The sequence below is a fragment of the Anas acuta genome, chromosome 1, assembly GCF_963932015.1.
Source record: "Anas acuta chromosome 1, bAnaAcu1.1, whole genome shotgun sequence".
Classification (NCBI taxonomy): Eukaryota; Metazoa; Chordata; class Aves; order Anseriformes; family Anatidae; genus Anas; species Anas acuta.
In genome coordinates this window covers 94,083,520-94,104,606 of record NC_088979.1, presented here as the reverse complement: position 1 = coordinate 94,104,606, position 21,087 = coordinate 94,083,520, and the positions used below count along the sequence as shown (strand labels likewise).

Genomic DNA, 21,087 nt, shown 5'->3' with positions numbered 1-21,087 from the left:
CCCCTGTGCCCTCTATTTAGATGTTCTTTTCTTAAAAAAAATAAAAAAGTAAAAATAATAATAAAAACGTTTCGGGCTGTTGTCGCCGCCCGCCGCCATGGCGCCGCCCCGCCGGGGGGCGCTGCCCCACCTCAGGCGCAGCCCGGCCGCTGGGGCCCGCCCGGCTGCGCAGGCGCGGTAGGGGCGGGGCGAGCGGGAGCGGGAAACGCGCTCGCGGGCGGGAGCGGGGCCGGGCCGCGCGGCGCCGCGGGTAGGGGCGGGGGGCGCGCGGCGGCCGTTAGCGGCCGTTGGCGGCGGTTGGGCCGTGAGGTGAGGTGAGGTGAGCGGCGCGGCGCCTCGCTGCGTTCCCTTCAGGGAGCCATGAAGGTGATCACGTGTGAAATAGCCTGGCATAACAAGGAGCCCGTGTACAGCTTGGACTTCCAGCGCGGAGCCGACGGCAAGATCAACCGGCTGGCCTCGGCCGGCGTCGACACGGCCGTCCGCGTGAGTAGCGCCCCGGGCGGGCGGGCGGCGTTGGGAGACCCCTCCTCAGCCTCCTGGGGGTCGGCTCCGGGCACGGCAGGTGGCTGAGGAGCGTAAGCCCCGAGAGATGCGGCGGTGAGGTGCACCGTCGTAAAGGCAGACGGTTGCTTTCTGTCATAAAAATCCCTGATGCACATTGTTCCTGTCAGTCAGTAATCGCTATTTTTTTCTGTTAAAAGTAAGGCCTGATCGGAAAGCTTTGGGAAAATGAGTGCGCTGAGGGAGCGACGTTCTTTTTAAATGCATCTTAGTCATCTCCTTAAATAAAGTTAATGGGCTAGTGAGGCATAGTTTTCTTTTTGCCTCCCTTTCTTTTGGAACTAAAACTGAAACAGAGTAGGTTCCCATCCTGCTGGGCTGTTCGTTTCCTTTTATGTCCCTTCAGTATCCAGGCATGGTGGTTTGCCATTTAAAAAAAAAAAAAAAGGAAAAAAAAGAAAAAATTGACTTGTTTGCTAAAAACCCTACTGCTAACCCCTTCGATTTTCCTCAAACTCATCTTGCCATAAAGAAGGATTCCAAACCAGGAGCTTCCCTGTGCTCCTTGGTAACAAACTCCCTCACAAGGAATTCATGCAGGTTTTCTGCTATGTGAGTATGTATCCATCCATCAGTCTTGGGTAATTTTACCTTTTAAATATCTTCTGAGCCTGCTTATGGTTTTGTCAGTCTTCACTAACCCGATATATTTGAAAAAGAAATAAAATATTGTAATGAGGTCTCACTACATGTGGAATATGCAGGTAAACGGAGATTTTTCTTTTTCATATTGTTACTGCTGCATTTTCTTAATGGAGAGATATTGTGGTTTAGCAGAGGATCTGAGAGGCAAAGATCAGGCATCCTTTCAATCTGGACTGTTTGGATTTTTTTCCAGTAGAGATAAGGGTGTTTTTTTTTTGTTTGTTTGTTTTTTTTGATTGTTACTATTTGTGTTTGTTGTTGTAGTCCCATAATTATTAAAATCACTATCTATAGACATGTCTAATTCACTTGAAGGTGGAGGTTGTTCATGAAAGATAAGAAAATGATGTCATGATGTCGTGTGTTTGATTGGTTTTTAAATTTATTGTAAATATTTGGTAATATATTTCATCAGACTAAAATAATACCGCAATATAATTACAGCTGTAGCTTGTAGAGGGAAAAATACTGTGCTATTGCAGCTTTAGCTGTCAGAGTTTCAAATTGTAACTTCAGAATGACTGCCCAAGGAGTAAATTGTGAATCCTTGTAGTGATGAACACAGCATACATCTTGTTTCTGAAAACTACCTGTAATGCTTTTGTAACTAGATATGGAAAGTGGAAAAAGGACCGGATGGAAAAGCTATTGTGGAATTCTTGTCCAACCTCGCCCGCCATACCAAAGCAGTAAATGTTGTGCGCTTCTCCCCCAGCGGTGAGATCCTAGCGTCTGGTGGAGATGGTGAGTGATAATGCATAATGAAGCTAACCTAAAGAAGCTGTTTGTGCGTCTGGTGAGTGGAGGGGGGAAGTGAACGTGGGGAAATGAACATTCATACCTGTTTCTTGCACTTCTATCTGTGGACTCCTGTGTGCCCTCTGATTGTAGTTGGGGAATGCTTGTCATGCAGTTCCTAAATAAGTTCTCACTGTCTGTGTGTCTGAGAGGATGTATTCCAGATATAAAATAGTTGCTGTCTCTGTTTCAGAGGCGGGGAGACTGAGTATTGCCTAGCATCATACTGAGACGCTGTGGCAGAATCTGTAAATTTAGCCCTGTCCCTCCAGGGCCGTGTAGGTTCTTCAGTTGCAGTAGGGACAGCGTTAGGTGGGTGGGTGAGACAGAGCTGAATGTTACCTGCCTCACTGGAAGATTTTCAAAAGCCTGAAGTGCAGAACCATAGCTAGCTCTAACCAAAAGTAAATTGAAAAGTAAGTATTTAACTCTCTTACTCCTGGGAACCCCTGTATTCTTTTTATTAGCATTACATAAAAAATACATAGATTAAAATCAGTAGCTCACACTGGAGGTAAAGCAGTCTCTTCTTCCTCATCACAAATTAAGGCTTGGTTTTCATGTGTCATACGTGAGATAACTGTAATGTTAAACTAAATGTAACGTATTAACAAAATGAGTGGAAAAGAAGGCTTCATAGTATTTCTTCGACAGATGCTGTTATTTTGTTGTGGAAGCTGAATGATAGCAAAGAACTGGAACCACTGGCTTTTCAGGATGAAGATGAAGCACAGCTCAACAAGGAGAACTGGACGGTTGTTAAAACTTTAAGGTAGTTCAATATATTTTGTCTTGAGTTCTGTTCTGGGTTTTTGATTCTGCACTGGCTTTTGTCATATGGTACAGTCTTCTGCTCAGTGTATTTAGAAATTCAGTACTCTCTAAGATTTGTTTACTCCCATGTTCGTCCTTTTAGCATCTTTTATTTTTTTATTTTGATGCAGTGCCAACCTGCATCCTCTTAGTTAAGGCATTTATGTGACTTAATTTACATGACATGACTGATGTGCTCTGAAACTGGTTCCTGAGATCTGCAGTCACTTTAAGTTTAACATGTGTGTGTATATATATGTGTACATATATGTGTATAAAGAAAATGTGAAGTTTTATTTATTAACTTCAGTGGAAATTTTGATCATTATTAAAGCAAAAAATGTCAGTAGTTGAAATGGTTCATTGAAATTTGCCAGCTGTGAAGCTTTCACTTGCTGTGAAGCTAGACCAGTCTTATTCAACTGATTCTTTTTAATAGTTCAAAATCCAATGTATTATTATTCAAACTTATTATTATTCAATAATAATTATTCAATTCAAACCTATTATTATTCGAACTATTATTCATATTATTATAGTATTCAAACTACATAGTAAAATATACACACTGTGCCCGTTGAGTCTAGGTCAGTATTAGCTGACAGTGACTAAGGCATTAAACCAATGCTGGCAGTTGGAATGTGTTCTGTTCTCACTCAGCAGAAAATTGAAGAAAATAAGTGGTTCTGAAGTACTTCTTGATGAGCAGTATTTATACCTGCTCCATTTTCTGTGTAGTACCTGTTAAAAGTTTTGGTCTCTGTCTATACTGATCAAATTGCTAAGAATTTACGCTATGTTACAAAAAATAAGCAACTGTGCTATACATAACTGTTAGAGTCCTTGCAACTGTCGTGGTGTATGTGTGAACAGTTTCAAACATGGTAGTGAAATTGCATGAAGCACTTGCAGGATACTTAGGAGCATCAAGCTCTTAAAGCAAACCAAGCCAACCCCCCTTCCATAAATTTAGCATTGCAAAAATTAAAAATTTCAAGCTATGACACTGTATGGCAAATCTTTAAACTTCAGGCAATACAAGTTGGTTTCAATGAAGTCTTTCTAGGTGGTTCTGAATATCTTACAATGTTTGTTCAGTTGCATCTAAATCAACCTTAATTTTCTGTATTTCATATAGTTCTGGTGAGTGTGCATATTTGTTTATTGCTCTTAAAAAAATCATAAATATGCAGTAAAGTCATCTTGAATAGTGACGCTTCTAGGCTTCTTTGGTGTAGCGTTCTGTTTGTACAGATCCTACAACTCTTCATTTGCAGATCTTTAGATATAAATTCATAATTTCAAATGCAAGGTTTTTATTGTCTGTGGGGAAAAAAGGAACGTTGAAAAGGCAGGTTTATGTTGAATAGAAGGTAGGTTGTGCTTTTAAAAGCATTCTATTGCTTCCTGAATATGGAAATTTTATAGAAGCTGAAAATCTTGCTGTTCATTTTACTTCCATGATTTTTTTATTTGTATCTCTGATTTATTTTTTTTTCTACCTGAAATTGTGCAAAATTTTTATGTTTACGTGTATCTGTTCACCTTATTAATTGGTTTCTTCTCTGCTGGCTTCTAGAGGTCACTTAGAAGATGTGTATGATATTTGTTGGACTTCTGATGGAAATTACATGGCATCTGCTTCTGTAGATAACACAGCAATAATGTGGGATGTCAATAAAGGTAAATGCTGTTTCTTATTTGTGGCTTCACTACTGTCTTAGGGTATTTACCAAAATTATTTATTTATTGTCTTAGGGTATTTACCAAAATAGTTAAAAATGTTTTCTTTTTGTGAGAGCAGTCCACTTAGTTGCTAAACTTCCGGAATTGTGAGGCAGGTAGCCCAGCACATAAAGATAAACTCTAATATGAGGGTATCTAATCACTTAATACTATGTCATCTCTTCACCTCAGGTGACTGGGAAAGCAAACAGCACCCTTTTTCTTTCCCAAAGCTCCTATACAAATGTCTTGTGTATCATTTGCTCACCTCCCCCCACCCCACCCAACAAACAAAAGTAAACAAGTAACTAACTACCTTGGTCAAAACCATGAAGAACGTTTAGCATGTAGGCTGTGTCTTTTTGCAAGATGTGACACTTTTTTAGGCTCTGTTCAGCAAAACACTTCTGTTTTTTCTCATTCTGCTGCTACGGAATTGCACATATTCTCTGAGAGCAGCCCATCTATAGAAGTTCCTTTCGACCATCCCAGAATATTTAGCACTCTGCAGTTTCTAGCCATGTATGTATGTAGTAACCAGTTAGGTTAGGTTGCTTGACAGTGGGTTGGTGTTTTCTTATTAGCAGCGTAGTCTTTACTTTTAATTTTAATGTAACGTGGAAATATTTGACTTTCACTCGGGTTAAACTTTAATCTTGCATTTCGTATGCTTAGTATCTAATAAAAAAAATAAAGTAGGATCCAGGATTATTTCTCAGTTCCTACGCCCATGGAAGTATGAATGTTCTGCTGCTGACATTTTTTCATGTTCTTGGTTTGGATGCTTAATATCTCTCCCATCCTAACTGTTCACATACACTCCTTTACCATAAATACAAGAATGTTCAACTAAGTGTGTATGTGCTCAGAGCTTAAGTATGTGCAGGTAGATGGTGATGGAATGTCCTGCATTTTGGACTGCCTATGACAACTTTAAATGGACATATCTATTCAAACTTTTACTAAAAAAAGCTGGATATCCTTTTATGTTACTTACGTAATATATGTGTAATGTCTTCCGCTCTCGCTGCTTTCTTTTAGCACTAAATCATTGCTACAGAGGAGTTTTGTGTCTTCTAAGTGGAAACAACTGATAAGTTGGAAGTAAGAAGCCGTTAATGGAAAATGTAGGCTTTTTGGTTGAAGTTGGAGGTACATGAAAGTAAAGAGCTTCAAGGAGAGCTTCTTATAATATCCAGGCTAACAGCTTGCATGGTCTTAAAAAAAAAATGTCAGGAAGAAAATGAATAATAAAAATCCATAGGGCTGTTTAGTACAAAGACAACATCACTAGCCTTAGAAATCCTACAGGCACAAACTGTTGGCAACTCTCAGGGCATCCTGGAGAAATATCATTATGTGCTTTCTTCTTAGACTCTTAGGCATGTGTTGTTGGTCACTGTCTGAGAACAACTGGGCCAGAAGGACTTCGGGAATTAAGCAGCATGGCCTCAGCTCTTTGTGTAATCTTTTCAAAGAGCTGTTCCTTTGAAACAAAGTGATACTACGATACTAGAAGAAAGTCTGTGACTGGTATTTAAAACATAGTATTTCACAAGAATTTTCTGTAACTTTACCTCATCATGATGCTTTGGATTTGTGACATTCATGTTAGGTCAGAGGGTTCAAGCCTTCCAAAGATCTTCATGACCAGTGAGCTGTTGAAGAGCACGAGCTAGCACTGCTGTAGAGGTATTTCTGAAAGCTGTGTGTGTGGAAGCCATCAGTCAGTCTGTGTGCAGTATATTTTTTCAGTGCCTGCTTAGCAGAGTAGGTGAGTTTCCACAGCCCCAGAGAGCAGCGCCTGGCTACCTAGCCCCAGCTGAAAGCTGTGTTTTAGTGCTGGAATTTCTGGCTCTGTATTCAGGCAAAGATAGTTAATTTTTGAGGAGTACTGTAGACTTTCATGAAACTTTTTTTTCTAATCAGAAAGGTTTTGAAATATATCATCTTGCACATTTGATGCCTGAACCAAGCTGCTTATCTGAGTTAGTTTGTAGGGAACAAGTCTTAAATTAGCATGTACCAATTGGCTGCATTTATGTCTAAGAGTCTGTTGTATGTCTAGGATATTTCTGTTTCCAACATTCTTGTCAGGTACCATCAAAATAAGGTTGTCTAAAAAAATATATTTGTTTACATTTTAAAACATCTTGCCTTGTTTTATTTCTGAAATGAAGAAATGTTTTTAAAACACATTTGAATTCAGAACTTGGAAACTGTTTGTAATTTCAGGGCAGAAGGTTTCAATATTAAATGAACACAAGAGTTATGTCCAAGGAATAACCTGGGATCCACTAGGCCAGTACATTGCAACTCTGAGTTGTGATAGGTGAGCTGATGGTCTAAGTGTTTTGCCTTAGAATTCTTGAGATAAATGTGACTTTTACCTGTGTTCAGACTGTTGTCTAAAAAGGTTGATGTGAAAGCAACATTATAATTCAGTTACCTTTTGCTTGTGGTAAATGATTCCTGAGGTCTGAGTGTCTTTTCTAAATGTCAAGTAAGCTTATATAACCTTTTTTAGAAAATTGTCTTCAGGAAATAAGCTTTCATGATATTAGAGATACCAGATACATCTTAAGAGATTGCTGCGTTCTCTGATTGTCAGTGAGCTACTAAGTCCATCCTTGTCAATGCATTTTAGAGAAAGATATAAACAGGTTAAGAAATCAGTTACAAATATTTTTTTTTCGCTGATATATTTCTTTCGCCCTCTTGCTCCCTCCATCCCAAGCAGTTTTGTAAGTGATGTCATTGGGAAAGCAAACACACACTTCATAAACTTGGCCTTTGTCAGAACTTAGCAGTTCAGCTTAAGCTGTCTAGGGCATGTGTGCTGCTCAGGAGGGGTCGCAGCTGGCTAATAAATGTGTGTCATTTGGCACCAGTTGCAAGGAAAATTACTGTAGTAGTGGAAAAGTAGTTTTGATTTAAGATTTGCAATAGGCTTAGAAAAATGATGAGTTAATGGCTGCTAGGTCATTATGAGCCTCTGTTTTCTGGTAATCAGTTATGTGAAATTTGTGTGCTTCTATTAAAACGAACAGCAGTGAAACACAAACCGGTATAACCCAGTGAAGGCTTCAGTGGGTGTCTGAGCTGGCAAAAAGGATGGGATGGTGGGACCAGCAGTTGGATTTGTTTTGGCTACCTGCTGTTTACTGAAACAAAGTCAGTGGAGTTCAAACTCTGTGTAGTTAGACTCTGGTTTTCATGTCTTCCAACGGAAACTGAATTAAAGCCTAGAAATGTAACTAGTTGTCTCTGAGGCGAGTTCCTATTCCACGGGAACATATTAGCTACTACAGCACAGGTAGGAGTGGCGTGGCTGTTCACTGTCCGTTAATTCCCTTATTCCTCTGTGAATGCACATAGAATCATATGATAGTACTTTACAAACCTCATTTAATTAAATAGTTGGCAGTGATTAATTGCTTGCTTAGCCATAAAGACATGTCCTCCCTGGCGGTGTCTCATGAACAGAGTTATAATTACTGGGTGATTGTCATTTATTTTTGGCAGTCTTGACTGAAAAGTGAGATGTTTTAACGCTGTGTAAATCTTGAGGTGAAGGGAAGCTGGTTACAGCTAACTGTGCCCTCCACCATGTAGGGTCCTGCGAGTATACAACACACAAACCAGGCGCGTAGCATTCAACGTTACCAAGATGCCATCTGGGTCGGGAGCTGAAGGAGAGGTACGTTGTGCTGCTGCTACTGGAGAATATGCTGGATGCTATTCTGTATGACTTACTCTGTTCTCCGAAACTAAAGGGGCAAATATTTTCTATTCAAGTAATCCACATATCAAATAGTTTTGTCTGTATCTAACTTCCACATTTTGTGAGTAGAGACCTCTTCAGGTTTCTTCTGTCGTTGTAGAAGTGACTAACAGTACCTGATGCTTTTGATCTCTTGCAAGTTCAGCTGAATAAAGTAGTAACACAGCATCTTTGGCAGTAAATGATAAAAATGGCATAGAAAAAATAGTATGTGTGATGAATTTTTAATAGACTTAAAACATGTTGGTCAGAGTGTGGCTGTACATTTATTAATGGATATGACAGAGCATTAATCTTTTTGTAAATTTCAGGCTGTTGAATTTAAAAGGGAGTCTGGTTTTTAAGAAAAATAGGATTAGAATTTCCTAAATTTTCACTAATTTTTAAGAGGGAACTTTTTTTCCCTCACAAATAATTCAAAGTAAAATAACACTTCTAAGCTAGCTATAGCCTTTTTAATTCCTTTTATTCCTTTCTATTTTTTTTTGTGAAATATTTGTAACAGTTTTATAGAGACTAAAGAACAGACCTGAGAAAAGTCTCTCTGCCATTATAGAAGCTTTCCTTAAACCTCTACTCCTAGAGTTAAAATTAAATGCCTAACGAACAGGTTTTTACACTGACTCTTACATAATGTTCTCCAGGTTATTAATACTTCTTGATTACTGGTCTAATGTGACCGCTCTTAGAGTGTTTTGATTAGCTGAAGAGGGATCAGCGTTATTTTTCTTAGCTGTGAAGAATTTATTGCAAAGGGGGAAAATAAGTTTGAAGGAATCATGGTTTCTGAAATATTTATATTTTATTTTAAAAGCTGTGTGAGGTTGGACTGTACAACTAGATGACTTTTTGTGCTTGGATTCCAGCTGACATATTCGTGGCACTTCTTGCAATATTTTCAATGTTACAGGCTAGGAGCTATCGGATGTTTCATGATGACAGCATGAAGTCATTTTTCCGCAGACTCAGTTTTACTCCTGATGGTTCCTTATTACTCACTCCAGGTATGTAAGAACATGTAATGTTTATTATACTTTACTTTGAATGTGCATTAGGATTACTTTCAAACTGCTAGGGGATGCTCATTTATCTGAATCGTGCCGTTACTCCTTAATCATCTTCCTGTTGAAGGGTATAGACACTCCACAATACTCATTCATTATCAGTCCAGAACCTCAACCTTCTCTGGTGATAAAAGTTATATTTGTGGCATTTTTCTTAACTGAAACGTGCATTGAAACAATACAGCTCTGTTTAAATAGAAACGAAGAACAATGAGTGGTTTCTTTTGACTGTCAGGTCTCTCATCATTTTTATCCTTTTTAAAAAACATTCTGCAGTCATAGTAGAAATAACATTGGAAGGAGGGGATCAGTTTGCCCACATAAGCTCTGCTTTTATAGGTGTCTGGCATCATCAAAAAGAAGCTTTGAGCGGGAAGTGTATAAGGGAAACACAAACAGCATTAAATAAATATTTGGGATGCCTTTTTAAGTTGTATTCAGGTTGCACAGCTCTTGCCCAACTGACAAGTCTAATTCCTGAGAAGTAAAATGTTTATAGGCAGAAAGTGTGTACTCAGTACCTTTTTGACTTGATGCATAATGTTTCTACCTCTGTTTTTGCAGCTGGCTGTGTTGAATCAGGAGAAAATGTAACAAACACCACATATGTTTTCTCCAGAAACAATCTTAAAAGGTAGAGTTTAATAAGATCAAAAATCCTTTTATTAAAAAAAATAATCAAATGCTGATTTCTAAAATACTTACTCTTCACAAAAGGCCTATAGGTCATCTGCCCTGTCCTGGAAAGGCAACTCTTGCTGTTCGCTGCTGCCCAGTCTACTTTGAGTTGAGACGAGCACTTAATAAAGGTACTGTACATCCTTTGGGGATTATGATTTTTACAGCAAACGTGAAAAGGCCAGTGTGGCTGTTTATATTCAGGCCATATGATTTTATTCCCAAGCCTTTTAACATTCCTTAAGATAGTGTTGTACCACATCTTAGAAACTGTTTCCTGATTCTAAGACCCTGAATTCACCTCAAATACCTTGTGAATAGCTTTTGATACAGCAAATAAACTTCTTACTTGGCCTTGTAGGCTACAGAAATACTGCTTAGCATTTTCCTTTAACTTTTAATAATTTTCTGTGAATAAAAGTAAATAACTTGGCTTAGCACTAAAGGAGCAACCCAGTGAAATATTTTCTTTTAGTCCCAACTACCCACATCACAGAAATGCCACAGCGTTGGTGTAGTTTGCAACAACCATTGATGTTTATTTAAGGAAGCCAAACTTGAAGCAATGCTGGTGTTACAGGCCAGAACAAGAGTTCTGAGGAGGGGAAGAATGGTATGAAGTTGCATGAGAACTGTGCTGATATATGTGATGGTATAAATTTATGGTGACTTTAAAGTATTTCCTAAGGTTAGTTTGTTTTGCCTTTGGTATTAAGGTGCATTAAGAATTTAAACTGGACAATATGACAGACAAAACAAAATATTACCAACTTAGATAAACTAAATTTCTTCTGACTTCTCTCTCTTAAGTTAAACAATGGAGGACAATCTTTAGGTAATAGAAGCGTTAGTGCTTGGCATTAAGTTTTGTTTTGTAGAAGTGCCATCTTCTCAGCCATTATCTTGATGAATAATTAAATCTTTGTTTGGGTTCATGACTAACTAGTGTGTTGACTGCCCTGTAATGAACACAAGAAAGAATTCTCAGTGTTTTCATTTCTTTACATTCTAGATGAAAGTAGTCAGAAATCATCTCCTGCTCTGTTGAATTTGCCCTATCGCTTGGTATTTGCTGTTGCATCAGAAGATTCTGTGCTTTTTTATGATACTGAGCAGTCTTTCCCCTTTGGCTATGTTTCTAACATACATTATCACACCCTCAGTGACATTTCATGGTATGTAACTGTTAGATTCTTAAAAGTTGTGATGGGGGGGGAAGGGGAGGTTGTCCTTCTTATACACTGAGGCTCTGCACAACTTCCTGTGTCTTGCTTTATTTTTGTATTTAATTTATGAAACATCTTTGGTCACTATCATTGTGATATCTGAACAGCAAGTCATCTCTTTTGCCCTGTAAGCTGGAGAATTACAGTTCTTTGATTGGGAAACAAGGTGCAAGCAGCCAAAGGACAAGTAGATAGCATTGTACAGACAAATAGAAAATTTGTACAAATGCTAATGTACTTAGTTGCCTTTGGCAAGTACTCATTGTCCAGGCAGTGTTACTGGTAATAATCATGTTATTCAGAAATTTCAAAGGTCATCTCTGTGCTCAGGTATCTGTGTCCTGGTCAAATTACACTTTATCTGCACAGTTCTGCTTGGTGGTTCTTCATGTACTACTTCTGAGTAATTTATCTGGCTTGATGCAGGAAGTCCAAACTGGAGCTGAAAATTGAAGCCAAGTCTTGCAAACAGGATAATCCCTCTGCTGGACTACGCCTTTCTAGCTAGTATTCCTAAGCTGGAAGCCTGTATCAGAAGTTACAGCTGATGCTCAGAAAATGAAAATCATTGTGTGTCAGGAGGAGGGGAGCAGAAGAGAATAGAAAATCATGGTTTTTTTATCAGTGGTTGATACTACTTGAAATAAGTACCATGGGCCTGCCCATATGAGCACCACAGTGATTCTGAGCAGAGGCATCTCTGCTTAGCACGGCAATCATAGCTAAAGAGCTTAAACTGCTCTGGTGGTCTGAATGGGCAGACTTAAGCAATATTTCAGAAACTGTGGCTGAAGGGGTTTTGTGCCTGCAATTGAACTGTGCCTGCTGAGATGAATGCATAATACCACTGACCACAGACAAGGCCAGAGAGATTAAATCAGATGTGAAGGCCAGACTTGAAGATCTTTGGTTCATTTGAATTGCATGTCTTTCACTTGAATGCAGTTTTATTTAGATGTTTGCATGTACTCGGGGAAGGGAAGAGGAACAGATTTGTGTTACAGAAGGAGGAGGGTGGGAGTTGAAGAAAAAAGTTTTAACTTTTTTTAATGGAAAAAACAAATCCAAATAGGTCCAGTGATGGAGCCTTTCTTGCAATTTCTTCCACGGATGGATACTGTTCATTTGTTACCTTTGAGAAGGATGAACTGGGAATACCACTGAAAGAGAAGCCTCAGATAAATGTCAAGACTCCTGGTGCAACAGAGAAGAAAGTGAAGAAGAGTCAGTGTCACAAAGCCATTTCCCCAGGCTCTAGGCTGACCGAGGGGACTCCTCCCAGCACTCCCACCCTCCAACCTAAGACACTTGCAGGTGCTGGTAAGGACTTGCCTTCCACACCTGCTGGCGTAAAAAATGTTCCAGTCCCATCTTCAGACGAGAGGAAAATAAGCCAGCCAGCCAGCCAGAGTACTAAAGTAAACCAGCCCAAGAGGATTACTCTCAACACTTTGCAAGCATGGAGCAAGACGCCAAGGTGAGATTTATATTGCCGTTTGCAGTCATAAATCTGAAGGCCAAGACAAGCTGTGCTTGTGCTGCATTTAAAGGTTTGAGGTTTAGACATAAATTCCTAGCCTTGTGTCTTGGTGGTAGCTGTCTTGACATGGAACTTCTTGTTCCAGCTGTACTGCAGCTAAAAGGTCAGAATGTCTCTCAAATCCTAAATGTACAGTTCTTGCCTTTCTATCTAAAACGTGAAGAAGTAGCAAAGTTAACCTGACCGTAACACGTCCATCCCATCTGTATGGGAACTAACAAGTGAAAAAGGTTTTAAGTAGTTGAAAGTTACTGTTGTCCGGAGGGCAGGGTGACAGCACAAATTAATCTTCCTGGGTTTTTGAGAGAGAAGCTATATTTTATCACATTAGCTAATTATGTTACGAGTGTTTTCTTATAGTAGTGTTTGTGGGACTGCCAGTGGTATTTTCTTATAGTCCAGTTAATCTTCTGTCACCCTTGTGCTTATTTCTAAGTGCTATCCAGAAGATATTTAGCAGAAGAAAATAGAAAATCTGATGAGTGTGTTGTAAAGAAAGGACGACTTTTTTTTTTTTCCTCCACTAGAGAATTGTTAGTGGACTTCATAGGGCAAAAGAATTCCCTAGAGTTTTAACAGTCTAAGGTGTTAACGTGGACAAGGCTAGCAGAGGAATGGTAAGCTGTTGCAGCAGAATTAAAAGCCTTAACAGGTGTCAAGAAACAGGCTAAAATCCTTACCTTTGCAAACAGTCTTAACTTGAAAATATTTCACCAAAATAGTATCTTCTGAAGGTCTGTTTTACATAACATATGCAAAAGTACTTTCCAGTGAAAAAGATAAATGTCTACTTAAAGTACTTCTAAAAATGCCCTGCTCATCATATGATAATAAGAAGAAAAGCATAGTAACATACATCTAAACAACAGTAAATTTAAAGGATTCTATGTATAGTATATGTTCAAATAAAGTGGCAGTGAAAGCTTTGAGTACTTGAACTATTTCTGCTCTTTTAAAGGAGAATAAACTTGATAACACTGAAGCCAGATACACCAACCTCAGCATGTACAGATACAGTTCCTTTACTTCCTTCTTCAGAACAGGAACATGGTAAGCTTTTGTGGCTATTAGTATCCAGAAAAGATTTTTGCCAATCATTTTTTTTTCCATTGCGGACTTCTCTTACAAGTTATAAAAGTCAAATCAAGCACAAACCTAAAACTCATGGATTTTAAAGCTTCTTCATTGTCTGGGTGTGATTGAAAAGTTCTTTTGACAGTATGAAGAATGGTGTTCTCACTATGGTTTCTCAGGTAGCTGCTCATACATCACTACAGTTTAATAGTAATGGGAACATTAGCTGGCAGTTGAAATGCTAAAGAGTAAGCTTCCTTGGACGTGATGTCCTCCAGGTCACACAGGTAGGTTTTAAGGAGACTTTCTGCCCTTGTACTTTGAGCATGTAATTGTTTCAGGTGTTGGTCTCTCTCAAACGGGTTTCTTTCATGAGTGCTTAATTGTTAGTGAATCCAGCAAGCCAGTTCACTTCCTTAATCTGACTTCAATGAGCTTAAATGACTTTCATATCTGCCTGTTTCAGAGAGGCAACTACCATCTGATGACAGTCTTCAAAATCCCCCAGCATCTAAACGTCCTAGAACAGAGGAAATGCCTCTTTCTGCATCTGCTGAAGATCAAATCACCTGCAAAACAAACAAGTAACGCCAGTATATTAGTAGACCCTTCAGTTTGAAGGTGATGCAGCCATATCTGAGAGCACATTTCTTTTTGCAAATGTTAAATCCTCAATTCCTGATTAAAGTACCATATGCACATTTGACATAGTGCTGTGAAGAAAGAAACTGGCAGTAGAAGACTGAAACAGAGGTTTCAGGAATAAAATTTCTACTGGCAGTAGAAGACACAGGTTTGCAGAAGAGGAAATAGTTGTGAAGTGACTTCGAAGTGTAGTTCTACTTCTTGAAGACAACATTCTTTAAGAAATGTAGCATCTCAAGGAAATCATGAAAATCTGGTTATTGAAAAGCTGTACAGTAACCTAAGAGTTTCCATAAGAAGTCCTTAAGTTGACATTTATAAAGTATTATGTCTTCCAGCAGCCTGTCTGGCAAATGAGTAGAATTTCTAAGGGATTAAATGAATTCGTAATGATTGGATGTGTCTTAAGAAAAAGGAAAAAAACAGACATCAAAAGCCCTGAAACTTTCATTCAGGCAGCTTGGCTTATACATTGTAGCAATGTGCAAAATAATTAACACTCTACAGTACATGTGGAATGGAAGCAGATGTTCAATATGCTGTGAATGCAGCAGCATGCAATATGACTGAAGCAAATCAGAACCTAAAACTGCGAGAAACAAGAAAGCAAAAGGAAGAAACCCTCCGAAGACCTGTTAAACGTATTAAACAGTGGAAGAAAGTTCGCAGTTGTTCAGCGCCTGTATTTACAAAAAGGTAGACATGAGATTTTCCTGAGGCAGCAGGATTTGAGTGTATACATTAAAATGACATGAAAAGGTTTCCCCTTTTTTTTCCAAATCTAACTCCTTTGACCAATAAAATATAATATAAAACCAGTGTATAATAAACTTTTTAAAGTTCATTTATTTAATACTTGCTTTATTATTAAACAAAGAGCTGAAAATTGAAAATGAGACCCAAATCTTCAAAAACCACTACACTTACTTTTCTCTGGTGTGCAGACTAAGACTCCAGAAGTAGAATGCTCAGCTGCAGTAGTCTGAGCTTATCTACTTCATTACTTTTGTTTAATATCAGGTACTTATATGTAAGAAGATAATACTTAAAATGTGAATGGTTGTTCTAGTTTATGATAACATGTAGAAGTTTTTGAATAGAATTTTCTCTTGTGATTTAGCCCACACATATCATGTGAAGTTCTGAAATACATGGGAAGGGAGAGGTGCAATAGATATTAAAGCTCTTTGATTTTAATTCTTCCCTGGATTTGGTTGATTTTAAGCTGTGTAATTAGTGTTTATTTTCTGACAGTTTCTAAGAAATTGGACAAATACATTAGAGAAGCAGAAATAGAAATGTTTCAGAAGTGATTCACAAAAATGTCACAAGGAAGAAATACTAGCGAACACCTATTCCAGAAAGCAAGCTTGAAACAAATTATGTGCAATCATATGTATAAATCATATTTCAATGGAAATTAATTAGTAAAAAGTTGTAGGAAACTAACTGTATCTTTGGTTTAAACTAATGAGATAAGGATGGAACTTCATTAGACTTGTCACAACCTGTTTTTTTCTTACAATGAGGAATATGAAGACTGTTACCACGCAAAGGTGTATCTGAAATGTTTTCTGTCTTCCCAAAAGTTTATAGAACAAAAATTTGTAGAGAAATCTGAATTGATAGCTAAAGCAGGTATCTGTAGCTAACACAAAACAGCATGACCAGCAACAGATGTTTTCTTCAGCATGAGCTGTAAGAAAGCTGGCATTTTCATCTTTCTGTAGGACAGTGACCTGCTTAATATTGCAGTAGTTTGTTCTGTTGCACTGCAAAAAATTAATTGAATTCAAACTTAGACTTTGAAATATTAATTGTAAAATTATACTCTTTTTTTTACTTTTTTTTTCTTTTTTTTACACAAAGTTCATTTCATCATAAATTACTCTTTCTGTTGAAAGCTAGTTGGTTAGATATATTATTTTAGTGTTAATGGCATATCTGGCATCTGGCCTTTGTGGTCTTCAGGTGCAATTAATTACCAGAGGATTCATCTTTATTTCATACCACACCCATACAGGTGATATCCATTTTTGTTTCTGTAGTTACTTAGCATGTTTTCCCTTTGCTTTATAATATAATTGGAGTGGTAAATGTATCATGGCTTCCACTGCTTCCATTGGGAGATTATTTCCACATTATCATCTCTGTCATAATGCTCTACTTGGTATTTTGTCTTCCCTAATGGGACTTATTTTCAATGCAAACCAGTGCAATGTTTTTGGCTGGGACAAAGAAAATTTTCTTTCTAGAGGCTCAATGCTGTGTTTTGACGACAATAGTGGTGGTAACACATTGATGTTTTAGTTGCTGCAGAGCAGAGCTTACACAGAGCCAAAGACTTAGCTGCTTCTCATGCTGCCCTTCCTGCAACCAGGCTGGAGGTGCACCAGGAGCTGCAGGGGGACACAGCCAGGACAGCAGGCCCGGACCACCCAAAGGGATGTCCCCTACCACAGGCATGAGGCTCAGCAATAAAACTGGGGGAAAGAAGGAGGAAGGGGGGCACGTTTGGAGTGATGGCATTTGTCTTCCCAAGAAACCATTAGGCGCAATGAGCACCACTTTCCTGGAGGTGACTGAATGTCTGCGTGCCCATGGGAAGTAGGGAATGAATTCGCTGTTGTGCTTTGCTTTTTTTTTGTGCAGCTTTTGCTTTACCTAGTAAACTGTTTTTATCTTGACTCACGAGTTCTTGTGCTTTTACCTCTCTGAGTCTTCCCCATCCCACCTGGGGAGAATGACCAAATGGCTCTGTGGTGCTGAGCTGCCTGCTGGGGCTAAACCACATCCTTTTCCTAAGAAGTGGGTAATGCTTTTTTTTCTCAGTCATGTGTTAGACTTGGTTCTAAGACAGAACCCGCCCTGTGCTATTTCAGTTCTTTCTTGACTGTCTGGCAAGTTCTGCATAGCTGTAATTCTTTTAAACATAGCCTTTTGTTCAGATCTGACTTGTGTTGTTTTTTTTTTCATGCTTCAAATGGACCCTGAATTCATATTCCAGTAGTGAACATGGCATAGGTCTTCCTAGGAGACATTTTGCTCAGTGCGTTTTCTGAGAATCTTATCTACTCTAAGGACATTTGCCCTTCTTGTACTATCTTGATGAGGTTGCATCAAGATAAAGGAAGAAGTGACCTGTCAGTATCTCCTTTCAATCTTGCAACAGTAAGAAGAAGGAGCTACACACATAAAAAGTCTCTCCTGCAAGAGGCACTAAATCACTTTTGAACACTGGGAACTGCAGAACTCCTCACTGGGTGTCCAAACCGTGCATCCAGTCAAAGTATTTTATTACCTGTGTATGTCAATATCCCACAGACAAATTCCTTGAAAGACCAAATAAACAGGGTTTTGATCTCAGTTTGCATTTTCTGAGGTGAAAGCAGCATGGTCTTCTGTACCTGTTGGACCATGATGAACATATGTGGATTACTGAGCCTAAGTCTCTTTTTCCAGTCCTGCAAATGGTGGCTGTGGCTCAGAGTGAAACGCTAAGGACAAAGACCCTTGGTAGTCTCAGGCCTGTGACAATGCTCTCCTTAGTGACTCAGATGTGCAGAATATGGCAAAAAAATGCAGGTGAAGACTTGACACACTGTTTTTTCAGATTAATGTGCCAGTATTGGGTACAGCTCCAGTCAATGAATAGAAACTTCAGGGCATTTTACCCATTCTGTCCTTGCCAGAGACTTCCAGCTCAATATCTGACAACTCAATACATGAGTTGTTCCGTGTGGTGCTGGAGGTACCACAGCTGTTTGTCAGTATTTTCAGACTCAAGCACTTAACAGCTCAGTAAATCGATCTCAAGGGCTCGCAGATTTGTATGTGGCTGGTAACTTCCCTGTTTTTCAGAGAAGGTGTGATAAATGCAAATCGGTGTCGTGCCTGCTTGGTGCTGATTCAGCTGCCTTCTTACTGTAAGCCTCAGTTTGTGATTCAGGCGATGAGCTCCCGGAGGGATTCCAAGGAGTGCTGTGTCATGAGGAAAAAGCCCTCACGTTTTTCTATTTTTACTTGCAAGATTGTCTTCACCCATGAAGAGTGCAATTTTAATTTGCCTACCTTCTCTATTTTTCTCATGGGAAATGTTGTGCCTCTTTCCAGAGGTGCAGACTCCCCAACATGTGGGCAGTGTCTGGAGCACTGACTTCTGTCAGCTGTCAGTGCTGTTTCCGTAGCCTACGTGTACCTCACAGGGAGGTGTACATTCTGTAATGTTGTGACTTCAGGGTCACCTTGAGACCTTAGGGAATCTTACCAGTCACTTCACAGCCTCTTAAACTATTTTTAAAAAATATCAGTTAGAAGGACGCGGAGCCCAGGGTTATGGCACAGATCACTTACAGAGGGCACCAGAAATTCTGACATTCTGATGTTCTTCCATCAACATCCCCATCAGTGCAATCATGAACCGTGTATTTCAGTTGTTGCCTCACTTCTGGTTTTCTTGCACTAAGGGCAGATACCTCTCAGTCACTGAGCTTTAAGGCTTTTGGATTCTGGATAGCTCAGTTACTTGTTCTGCTTTGCAATCCTTTCAACCTATGCTTCTTGGAGGTTCCCTCTTGTAAGAGTTTGCTAGGACTGTTGGCCATACATGCTTGATTTAAACCAAGAAATGAACTCCCTCCACTTTAGGGGAATTGCCCTTTAATCCATTTATCTGGACCTTAGGCTATCTCACACATTTCCAGTATGTAGAAATATAAGAAATATAAGAGCCATAATAAGAGCCTTTCAGATTGTCAAAAAGTCTGTGTCACAACCTGACATCAAATGGAATAGTAGTTGTCTTCTAGAGGCTGTCAAGGCAGGTTATGTTCTCTGTTAGATTGTCATGAAGCTGCCAAGATAAAGCCACCTCAGATGCAGAAACTGAGTTCAGGCAACATTGTTTTTGCTTGTTTGTTTGTTTGTTCCTGCTGAAAAATAATCTCCCTTTGGAAACCACTTACCTAGAGATTTCTTCATTTCTAAAAATGGTATCACTGCAAAGGCATCAGAATGGTTGCAGTTCTTGATAGAAGCGAGACAGTCCAGTGAAAAGCCACTAAGATGATGAAGGTATGGGAGCAGCTCTCCTATGAGGAAAGGCTGAGAGAGCTGGGACCATTCAGCCTAGAGAAAAGGGGGTTCAAGAGAGATCTCATCAATGTATACAAATACCTGGAGGGAGGCTATTAAGAAGATGGGGCCAGGCTCTTTTCAGTGGTGTGCAGTGCCAGAACAAGAGGCAGTGGGAACAAACTGGAGCACAGGAGGTTCTGTCCGAACATTGGCAAGCACTTCTGTGCTGTGTGGGTGACAGAGCACTGGCACAGGTTGCCCAGAGAGGTTTTGGAGTCTCCCTCCTTGGAGATCATCAAAAGTAGTCTGAACATGACCTTGGGCAACCTGCTCAGTGTGAAACCACCACACCCTGCTTGAGCAGCGGTTGTACATGATGACCTCCAGAGGTCCCTTCCAACCTCAGCCATTCTGTAATTCAGTGAATACAGCCATTTCAGGTTGAATGAACAAGTGATTTAACAATTGAGATTGATAAGCTAATTACCAGCTGTGGAAGTTCACTGAGATATGTGATTTTCATGAAACATTTCTCAGAATTCATCCTCAGAATTACCTGAATTTTGTACAGATGCATAATGAAAGTACCCATAATGAAAAACATAATGAAAGGTTGGGAGTGCACACATCCACTACAGATACCACACAAAGTCTTCTGCATTGACTGATGGTGTATGTGAACTGTATATATCAAAGAGTTCAAGTTGGAGGCAAGTGTAACTTTCCCTTTCTCAGATGATTTTCCAGCATGTAAAACTGGCATCATCTACTTGGACCTGTGTAAAGCATTTGACACTGTCCCGCATGAGATCCTCATCTCTAAATTGGATAGATGTGGATTTGACAGATGGACCACGCTGTGGGTAAGGAATTGGCTGGATGGTTGCACTCAAAGTGTTGTGGTCAATGTCTGTGTGACCAGGCAGAGATCAATAACAAATGGTGTTCCTTGGGGTCAGTGCTGTTTAACATCTTTGTCGGTGATGTGGACAGTGGGATTGAGTGCACCCGCAGCAAGTTTGCTGATTACACCAAGCTGAGTGGTGCGGTGGACACGCTGGAGGGAAGGGATGCCATCCAGAGGGACCTGGGAGGGCTCCAGGGAGACCTCGGAGTGGCCTTCCGGTACCTAAGGGAAAGCTGGGGAGGGACTCTGTCAGGGAGTGTAGAGATAGGACAAGGAGTAATGGTTTTAAACTAAAAAAGGGTAGATTTAGATTAGATATAAGAAAGAAATTCTTAATTCTGAGGGCAGTGAGGCGCTGGCACAGGTTGCTCAGAGAAGCTGTGGATGCTCCATCCCTGAAGGTGTTCAAGGCCAGGCTGGATGAGGCTTTGGGCAACCTGGTCTGGTGGGAGGTGTCCCTGCCCATGGCAGGGGGTTGGAACTGGATTTTTTTAAGGTCTTTTCCAAACCAAACCGTCCTGTGATTCTATGTACTTTACTTATGTCTT

The 21,087-nt window shown here is 39.6% G+C and overlaps 1 protein-coding gene across 1 annotated transcript; it reads left to right on the top strand.

Annotated features, from left to right (window-relative positions):
* Window positions 1-192: 192 nt before the first annotated feature.
* CHAF1B (chromatin assembly factor 1 subunit B) lies at window positions 193-15,374 on the top strand. Its single transcript, XM_068688384.1, has 13 exons — window positions 193-486; window positions 1,821-1,953; window positions 2,662-2,779; window positions 4,400-4,503; window positions 6,781-6,877; window positions 8,161-8,245; window positions 9,240-9,333; window positions 9,958-10,027; window positions 10,111-10,202; window positions 11,084-11,246; window positions 12,370-12,774; window positions 13,796-13,887; window positions 14,378-15,374. The coding sequence occupies exons 1-13, from the start codon at window positions 361-363 to the stop codon at window positions 14,497-14,499; spliced, it is 1,701 nt and encodes a 566-aa protein (XP_068544485.1). The 5' UTR covers window positions 193-360; the 3' UTR covers window positions 14,500-15,374.
* The last annotated feature ends 5,713 nt before the right edge of the window (window positions 15,375-21,087 follow it).

Excerpts from the sequence above, each read along its gene's own strand:
- CHAF1B (XM_068688384.1), top strand. The coding sequence starts at position 361 with ATGAAGGTGATCACGTGTGAAATAGCCTGGCATAACAAGGAGCCCGTG. Across the intron at positions 4,504-6,780 it reads AATGTGGGATGTCAATAAAG|GGCAGAAGGTTTCAATATTA; the intron begins GTAAATGCTGTT and ends TTGTAATTTCAG. Across the intron at positions 10,203-11,083 it reads GAGACGAGCACTTAATAAAG|ATGAAAGTAGTCAGAAATCA; the intron begins GTACTGTACATC and ends TTTACATTCTAG.